Raw genomic sequence first — 10,079 nt, 5'->3', positions numbered from 1 at the left:
GAGGTAGATTGATTCAGTGACTGGGGTAATTGAGGTAGGTGTGTTGGAGACAGTAAGATTGGCACAGATTGAGCAGGGTTTAAAACATAGGGTCAGTATGAATACCAGCTGACTCAATGGCACATAACAACAACAACATTCGTATTTACTTAAGATTCATCGAATTTGTTTCTAGAATGAATAGTTAGTTATAGTAACACTTATTTTATATAATATATATTAACTCCCTTTGAATTAGAATTATAACCTGTGTGTTTCTTTTGGATCTAGACATAGAATCTAACATATATGAACAAAGTGCTCCAAGACATTTTTTATAAATGGTTTTTATTATTTTGTTGGTATTATTATTTTTATTGATATTTTAACAAAATTTACACAAAAATTGGATTTCCATTCATTCATTTTTGCACATTTCCCTCCCTACCCCCACCCCATTTGCTTTTCTCTGTAAAAAAATTCTTTCATTGTTGCACTTTTTACTCCCTGCCCATACCCCCAGTCCACTTTGCGATATGTTCCTCTTATTCTGGACTGTTGTCATGCAAATAATAGTTAATCATGTATTTCTTTAAGACAGTTTTTTCCCTCATCAATGTAAATGTAGTGTTTATTATTTACCCCCACTTTTCTTAATTTCCGCACAACCCCCATGTCAATCCTGTTTTATAATAGTGTCATTATACAATATTTGTCCTTTTTTGTGTGACTGAGATTTTTTCTCAGCATAATGCCCTCCAGGGTCACCCATTTTGTATAATAATTCATAGGTTCCTTGGTTTTTAGTGCTGTGTATTATTCCATTGTGTGAATATTTTTAAAAAAGCTTCTCTATCCATTAATTTGTTGGTGGGTACTTGGGTTGCTTCTATCTCTTTGCTATTGTGAACAAAGTAGCAATAAACATGGGTGTGCATATATCTCTTTGAGTAGCAGTTCTGGTTTCTTTAGGGTAGATTCCCAGTAGTGGACTTGCTGAGTCAAATGGTATTTCTCTTTCCTACCTTTTGAGAAAGTGCTGTACTACCTTCTATAATGGTTGCACCATTTTACACTCCCACCCCACTAACAGTGAATAGGGATTCCAATTACTCTACAATGTCACCAGTATTTGTTGTTTGCCATCTGTTGAACTTTGCTATTGTTACTGAGGTGAGATGATATCTCATAGTTGTTTTGATATGCATCTCTCTTAGAGCTGGGGATTTTTAACATCTCTTCATGAGTTTGTGCATCATCTGAGTATCTTCTTTGTTGAAGTGTCTGTTCATATCTGGTGCCCATTTCCTGATTGTGTTGTTTACCTTTATCTTGTTGAGGTGCTGGAGTATTCTATAAATTCTAGATATAAGTCCCTTATCAGACATATCATTACCAAATATTTTTTTCCACAGTCAGTGGCTTTCCTTTTCACCCTGTTGGAAAAGTTTTCAGATGTGCATAGGGAGTTGATTCTTAGAGGATCCCCTTCATCTGTTTTATCCTCTTCTGGTTGTAGGTTTTTCAGAATGCTTGGAAAACTGTTTATGTTGTGGATTAGGGTTTCTAGAATTTTTTCAAAGTTTTTTTTTTCTGATGATGTTTATCATCCTTGGTTTTAGTACTAGGTCCATGATCCACTTTGAGTTGGTTTTTGTGTAGGATGTGAAGTGCGAGTCTTGCTTGAGTTTTCTAGATACAGTTTTCCAATTTGGCCAAAATCGTGTGTAAGAGTCTTTCATTTCCCCACTTAAGTGATTTAATTTCTTTGTCAAAAATCAGTTGACCATAGGTAAACAAGCTGATTTCTGGGTTCTAATTTTTACTCCATTGATCTATGTTTCTGTCTCTGTAACAGTATCACACTATCTTGACCACCACAGCTGTGTGGTGATTTGAGATCAGGGAGTGAGATACCTCCTACCTTGTTTCTCATTTTCAGGAGTGTTTTGCTTATTTTAGGTCTCTTTTCATTCCAGATGAAATTGGAAATTGCTTTTCCCATCTAATTTTTAAAAAATGGAATTGGTTTTTGTTTGAGGATTGCATTCAATTTGTAGATCACTTTTGGTAGAATTTTTATTTTCTCAATATTGAGTCTTCCTATCTAAAACATGGTATATTCTTGCACTTCTCCAGGTCTCTTTTTGTTTCTTGTAGCAATGTTTTATAATTTTCTTTGAATAAGTCTTTTTTGTTTCTCATTAGAGATACTCCCAACTATTTAATCTTGTGATTTGATGGATATTGTTTTCCTTAGCTCCAGATCTGTATTCTCTTTGTTACTGTAGAGAAATCCAACTGATTTTTGTTACATTGAACTTATGCCCGGGCACTTGAATAAGAGAAGTAATAGTGGGCATCCTTGCCTAGTTTCTGTTCTCAGTGGGAATGCCTTAAACTTCTCTCCATTGAGAATGATGTTGGCTCTTGTGTTTGTGTATATTTGCTATGTTGAGGAAATTCCCCTCCATTTCTATTTTGTTGAGTGTTTTAATCAGGAAAGGGTGTTGGATTTTGTCAAAAGCCTTTTCTGCATCAATTGATAAGATCATGGGGTTCTAGTTCTTTGCTTTGTTAATGTGATTACTTTTCTTATATTGAAGCATCCTTGCATACCTCTTAATGAATCCCACTTGGTCATGGTGAATTATTTTTTTTTTTATGTACTATTGGATAATGAGAGATATCGGCCTATTGTTTTCTATTTTGGTGGTGTCTTTACCTGATTTTGGTATCAAGGATTTGTTTACTTCATAGAATTAGTCTGAGAGCATTCCATCTTTTTCTGTTTTCTGAAATAGTTTATGTAGAACTGACATTTCTCTGAATGTGTGATAAAATTCACTTATAAAACCATCTGGTTCAGGGCTTTTTTTGACTGGAAGCTGTTTTATTACCTTTTCAATTTCTTCTTTTGTAATGGGTCTATTCAGGTTTTTAATGTCAGTCTGTATCAGTTTAGGTAGGCTATGAATTTCTAAGTATTTGACTGTTTCTTCTAAGCTTTTATATTTGTTTAACTATAGTTTGGTGTTTTTTTTTATAATATCCCATTGTTAATCTTCTTCTTTTACTTGGTACTATTGTGAAATTGCCACTCTCATCTCTTACTTGTATTATTTGTCTGTTTGTTTTCCTTTTCTTGTGTTAGTTTTGTTAGTGGTTTGTCTATTTTATGGACCTTTATGAAAAACCAGCTCTTGGTTTTGTTGATGGTTTCAATTGTTTTTCTGTTTTCTATTTCATTTATTTCTGCCCTAATTTTTATAATTTTAGGTTTTTTGGAAGGTGTTTGGCTTTCTTATTGTTCTTTTTCAATTTGTTGGAGATGTTAGGTGAGAGAGTCAATTATCATTTTTTTCTTTCCTTTTGATGTGCTTGCTTATTGCTATAAATTGACCTCCAATTACTGCTTTGGCTGTTTCCAAGAGGTTTTGGTAAGTTGTGTTTTCATTGTCATTTGTTTCAAAAAACTTTTTCATTTCATTTTCTATCTCTTCTTTTACTCACTCAAGTTCAAGCAAGGTGTTGTTAAAATTCCAAATACACTCCCCGCCCCCTTTTCCCTCATTATTAATTTCTAGCTTTTTAGCATTGTGGTCTGAGAAGATGCTTTTCATTATTTTATTGTTGTTGTTGATTGCCTTCAAGTCAAGCATAACTCATAGTGACCCTATGAACAAAAGGCCTGAAGCCCCTCTACAACTACCAACATTTATCAAAATTCATAGTTTCTGGAAGCATGTTATTTAGGGAGTGGATGCCACTCCTGTTTCCAAATTATTTCTATCTTTTTTAATTTACTGATGTTTGCCTTGTGACATAGTATGTGATCTATTCTGGAGAACATTTCACGCACATTGGAGAAGAAGATAAACTGTGTTTTTAGGGGGTACATTAGCCTGTATATATCTATGAGATCAACTTGGTTTATTGTGTGGTTTAATTCTTTAGCATCTGTGTTGAGTTTCTTTCTGGTAATTCTATCTTTTCTTGAGAGTTGTGTATTGAAGTCTCCTATTACTATAATGGTGTTGTCGATTTCTTTTTTCAGTTTTGTTAATGTTTGCTTTGTATATTTTGCAGCTCGATCATTTGGTGCATAGATATTTATTATTGTTTTCTCCTCTTGTTCTATTGACCCTTTAATCAATATGTAGTGACCTTCCTTGTTTTTTGTGATGGTTTTAGCATTTGTCAGAGATTAATATTGCTTGCTACTCCTGTTATTTTCTGGTTGTCATTTGCTTGATATATTTCCCCACCCTTTTCTCTTTACTCTTTATTTTTATTTTTCAGGTTTGTCTCTTGCAGACAGCGTATTGATGGATATTGGTTATTTTATTCAATCTGCTACTCTTTTTCTCTTCAATGGTGCATTTAAGCCATTCCCATTCTGAGTAATTATTGAGAGGCTACATTTTATTGCTACTATTTTGTTGAGTTCTTTTTGGTGGTGGTGGTGGTGGTGGTTACTTTGGTCCATCTTGCTTTTTGTTGCATCTCTGTAAGAAAAATGTCTCTCAGTGTTTCCTGAAACACTGGTCTTATTTTTACAAACTTTTTTAGGTTCTGCTTTTCTGAGAATATATTAATCTCTCCTTCATTTTTTTGCTGGGTACAATATTCTTGGTTGACAGTCGTATTCTTTGAGTGTTTGATATATGTCATTCCACTGTTTTATTGCTTGCATTATTTTTGCTGAGAAATTGGCACTTAATCTTATTTGCACTCCCTTATAGGTTACTTTGTTCCTCCCTAGCTGCTTTCAGAGTTCTCTCCTTATTTTTGGTTCTGGAAATTTTAACTATGATATGCCTTGGCATTTTTATCTTTGGGATCTATTCTATGTAGTGTTTGCTTAGCTTCTTGAATATATATATATTCTCTTTTTTTCATTATACCTGAAAAGGTTTTTTTCCTAGAAATTCCTCCACAACTTTCCAAGTACTTTTATGTGCTTCCTGTTCTGGGATTCTGATTATGTGCATGTTATTCCTCTTGATGATGTCATACATTATTCTTAGGATTTCATCTTTTTTCTTCATTTTTTATTCTGCTTTTTGATCTAACAGAGCAGTGGTGGCAATTCTATCTCCTATTTCAATGGTTCTGCATCACATTTCTTCGACTCTGTTCATATGTCCCTCCAACATGTTGACAGCATCTGAAACATTGGTCCTCATATTTTGGATTGTGGTTTCTCCTTTTTCCAGACCCTCTAATTCTTCATTTGTTTTATCTGCACTGTCTTGATTTTTTTTTAAGTTTCTCTTGGTTTTTACTTGCAGAGTCCTTTAATTCTTTGAGTTTGTCTTTTACCCTTTGAGAATGTTCAATCATAGTTCTTTTGAATTCTGAAAGTTCCATCTGACTTTCTGGCTTCAGGGAATGCATAGATAGTGTGTCACTTTTGGGAGGCTGAGATCTTGTCTTGGGTTTGTCCAGGGTGTAAGGTAGTCTGCTTCTTCCATGACATTGCTGTGGTACAGTTTTTCATATCTGAGGCCTTAGCAAGCCCTAGGTCTGAAAACTTTGGCTCAGGAAGTCACTGCTCCAGAGGAGAGCATGGCAGCTACCCTTGCCTGAATTTCTCTCTGAGCTTTTAACTCAAAGGGAAATGTGCTTCAGTTGAGAATATGGCCTATGAGTTAGCAGTCTTCTCTACCAGGCAAATGTTGCAACTAGGCTAGGCAGGCCTAGTCTCAAACTCTAGGAGTGGAGAGGAAATGGTGATATTGATGTCACTGGCTAAGTTCAGAGGGCTGGCAGCGGGTTGTCCTCCAGATGTCCGAGCATCGAGGTGGCAGGGCCAGATCCTCCAGTTGGCAAGGCTGTGCTTTCTGGTGGTGGGCAGAAGCATGTGGCAGCCAGGCTGCAGAGGCAGGTCCTCCAGTTTGTAGGGCGAGGGCATCCATGCGGCTGGCAGAAGTGTCCAGGTGGCAGGTTTGGGGTCCAGGTGACAGGGCCGGGGCCACTAAGCAGAGGAGCTGAGGCCTCCAGGCAGCAGGGCCTTGGTCTAGTGCTCCAGGTAGGAGAACAAGCCAGGCCACACTAAGAATCTTTTAATAAAAGTACCTAGTTAATAGATTGGGACAGATCCATGGCTGTGGATTAATGTGTGGAAGCTACTCCCAAGTAATTTTTTGAAGTTGTGAAATAATAAAGAGTTTAGAGCAAAATGTAATTTGGGTTAAAAAATATTTTCTTTCTTTTTTTAGTACATTTAAACTGGTACTTAGAACACTGTCATCATTTTTGTCACAAATGAAAACTATTTCTTCACTCACATCAAATATCAGAGTTCAATTTGTAATTTGCTCTGTTAGTAACAATGACAAAGTCCAGTGTATAAGATATATTTTCTTATCTGTAAAGTTAATTTTTACCTGGTTTTTCATCTAACTTGCTAGTTCTCCTCCAAGCCTAGAGAACACTCAAACCTCTGCTGGTCACTGACTGAGAGAGCTGTTGCAATGATGTCTAAGAAGTGGATTTCTGTCCTCCTGCTGCTGCAGGTGTGCTTGGCTGGCTGTGGGAATGGTGGGAAGGTCCTGGTATGGCCCTGTGACATGAGTCATTGGCTCAATTTAAAGACTGTTCTAGAAGAGCTCACAGAGAGAGGCCACGAAGTGACAGTGTTGGTTGCTACAACCTCTTTTCTTATTGACTACACGAAGACATCTAAACTGAACTTTGAAGTGATTCATATGTCAACAGACAGAGAGGAAGCTACGAATGCTTTAAATAACTTTTTGGATGTAGTAGCTAATGTTATGCCATACTTGTCATACTGGCAATCAGCAGTAAAATTGCAGGAATTTATATCCCAACAAACTGAAATAATGAAAGAACAGTGTGAGCATGTGATTTACAATCAGACAATCATGAAGAAACTCAAAGAGACCAACTACAATGTAATGGTTATAGATCCAGTGGTACCCTGTGGAGAGCTGATAGCAGAGTTACTTGAACTCCCTTTTGTGAACACTCTTAGATTCTCTATAGGTAATACAATGGAGAAACACTGTGCAAAAGTTCCAGCTCCACTTTCCTATGTACCTACCCCCATGTTAAAACTAACAGACAGAATGACATTTCTAGAAAGAACAAAAAATGTCATTTTTTCACTTTTGTTTGACTTCTACCTCCAGTCATTTGATGTTTGGGACAAACTTTACAGTGAAGCACTAGGTAAGTCATTCTGCTTATCATTTTCAGCTTGTTTTTGTCAATTAGTTACCATACTAAAGAAGAGATGGTATTAAAAAATTCTAGGTAAAGGAAAGGGATATATATCTCAAAACCTGTCTTCTATACAAAGCTTCATATACCATAGAAATTAACTGGTTATCAATAGCTATTTGGAAGATAAAGGAAAGAAATATTTTGACTTGCAGCAAGAAACTGTGCTGCAATCCTAAAGGCATGCCGTTTGAGACCACTAGTTGCTCTGTGGGATAAGAATGGGTAATCTCCTCCTGTGTTACTAACTGCCTCTGGAAACCTACTGAGGCATCAGCTATGGATCAGTTCTGACTCTATGGTACACAACAATAATAATAACTCTTTCTTTACTCATATATTTCTCTCAAGTATCTTGGTACTTAATAGTTTGCTATGAAAATAAAACATATTAGCATATATTTTTAATTATTGTTGTTGTTAAGTGCCGTCAAGTCATAGACTACCCATAGTGACCCTATGAATGAAAGATCTGAACATTTGTATAACTTTCATAGTTCCTCCAAGTTCATAGAGTTTCCAGAGGCAAGCTATTTTGAAAGTGGATGCCACTCCTGCTTTCCAGCTTGTTTTAATCAGAGTGCTCCACCAAACATTGTCCGCCATGGGTAACCATTACTGTATTTGACACATCAGTGTCACCGTGTTTAGCATCACAACAATCACAAGTTTCCTCTGTACAGAAAGTAGACAGACCAGTGCTATACCACTTAGAAAAATGTTTTATCAATTAAAATATCTAATGAATAATGCATTATAGTGACAGATATAGATATTACATGTGAGCCATTATCACCATTTTTATTTGGCAATTCCAAGGCATTATTTGCTTTAAGGTCAGGATAATTGTGGCCTGGCACCAATAATAAACTGAAATAAGATGTTATTTACCGCAGGATTGTATATCGTATATTTATAACTCTATCTGCATGTTGCTCCACAAAATTTGAGAGTCACTGGCTTTGACTTTAAATGTGACACTATTCTTATTCACCTAAGTACTCTGAGTCTTCTGCTCTCATAAATTGTTTTTGGCTTTAAAAACTTATATGTTATTGTTGAAAAGATACACACCAAAATCATACACTAACTGAACACTTTATACATGTACAATTCGGTGATACTGATTACAGTAAGGAACACAATTGTTTTCACCGTCCTTTTCTGAGTTCTTCCTCCAACAGCGTAAACTGTTTCCAGAATTCTAATCATTGCTGTGGTAATTTTAATACCATATAGTTATATTGTGAAAGAGCACAATGCTTAAGCTATACATTATTCTTTGCTAGTTTAACTATTGCTTCCTTTTAAAAGACTTCCAGAGATATTTTTAGTCTTAAAGATTATCTCAGGTCAAGAGTCAAGGGGTTCATTCAGATTTAATGACTTCAGAAAGTTTAGAGTCCAGGAAAATGAGAATATTTTTATCTTGGTGAAGTCTGATTTTTTTTTCCCTTTTCCTTATTTGTGCCTTTTGGTGTCCTCATTGAGAAATATACTTTCCTTTAAAACTCAAACTCATTACTGTCAAATTGGAACTAATCCATAGCTGACCATTGACTGGATTTCTAAGGCAGTAAATAGTACTAGAGGATACTTACTGCTCAACTTCCTTGCTCAGGAGCATGATTTGATTAGAACCACCAGATGCATGACTTTTGTGTTAACAGAACAATTCTCTATAGACTACATCACCAGAACTCTCCTGTGAGATGGGGAGAGCTCAGTTCACTTTCTATTTCAATGATAGTGGGAACAGGAAACACGGCAATGGTCAATTTTGTATATTAATAGTGTCAAACAGCTACCTGACAAACTGACTGAAAGAAATACATATTTTTTCTTATTCTCAAGAAAGGTGTTCCAACATAATGTGGAAATTATCAAACACTATTATTCAAGCAAAATATTGCTGAAGATCATTTTAAAAAATGGCTGGAATGGTACCTTAACAGAGAACTTCCAGGGATATCATTCCTGATATCAGATAGATATTGGCTGAAACAGAGAATACCAGAAGAACGTCTGTTTGTGTTTTAGTGACCATGCCAAAGCATTTGACTGTGTGGATCATAATAATTTATGGCTAACATTGAGAATCGGTAGCAGGAGTGGCATCCACTTCCTAAACAACAAGCCTCTGGAAACTTTGTGAATTTTGATAAATGACAATAGTTATAGAAAGGCTTCGGGTCTTTTGTTCATAGGGTTGCTATGAATCATGCTCAACTTGATGACAATCAACAAAACCAAGAGTGTCAGACATGAAGTATGGTACTATGACAAGTGTCACTACTAATGACGGATTCCTCATTTGTTGAGTAGCCTCACCTGAATGAAAGTGAAAATGCTTGAACAACTCAAAGAGGTATAGATACTATTTTCTCTGAACTTTCAGTAAGGATAGCAAAAGAGTAATTGGCTCCACTTTTACACTCCCTAACTTCATGATCTCACACTGAATGACTGGCACAATCTATCTGTCTTTCTATTCATGAAATATCAATTTATGCAGAATTATCTACTTCTCTTAGATTCTGTCAAGACACCTAGTCCAGAACTACCCAGTCCCATATCTTCAATTTAGTGTGGGAACCTCCAAGGCATCTTCTTTTTCAAAAGTTTCAGAAGCTGGGTGAAAAAGTAAACAGAAATTCTCTTTTTATACATTTTTCATACAGCTTAATTTTATTAAGCCACATTTAGATCTCCTTAGAGAAGTAGCACAGTGTGTTTATTTACATTAATAACTTTATTATCATTACGTACAGGGAGCAGAGTCTACATTACAAACATAGCATTGTTGTTGTTGTTGTTGTTATGTGCCATAGAGTCGCTTGCGACTCATAGCG

The 10,079-nt window shown here is 35.9% G+C and overlaps 1 protein-coding gene across 4 annotated transcripts in view; it reads left to right on the top strand.

Moving 5' to 3' along the window:
- UGT2A2 (UDP glucuronosyltransferase 2 family, polypeptide A2) overlaps nucleotides 1-10,079 on the top strand; it is a 133,189-nt gene that overhangs the window by 85,696 nt on the left and 37,414 nt on the right. The window contains exon 1 of one of the 4 annotated variants that reach the window (XM_006896818.1): nucleotides 6,459-7,176. The exons of 2 other annotated variants lie outside the window; for them this stretch is intronic. In XM_006896818.1, coding sequence (XP_006896880.1) covers nucleotides 6,459-7,176 — 718 coding nt within the window. Of the gene's footprint in view, nucleotides 1-6,458; nucleotides 7,177-10,079 lie in introns of those variants that run through there. One more of the 4 variants, XM_006896819.1, reaches the window with a different exon arrangement.

The sequence above is a fragment of the Elephantulus edwardii genome, unplaced genomic scaffold (assembly GCF_000299155.1).
Source record: "Elephantulus edwardii isolate Elephantulus edwardi_28Jun2011 unplaced genomic scaffold, EleEdw1.0 scaffold00192, whole genome shotgun sequence".
Classification (NCBI taxonomy): Eukaryota; Metazoa; Chordata; class Mammalia; order Macroscelidea; family Macroscelididae; genus Elephantulus; species Elephantulus edwardii.
This window is presented reverse-complemented; position numbering and strand designations above follow the sequence as displayed.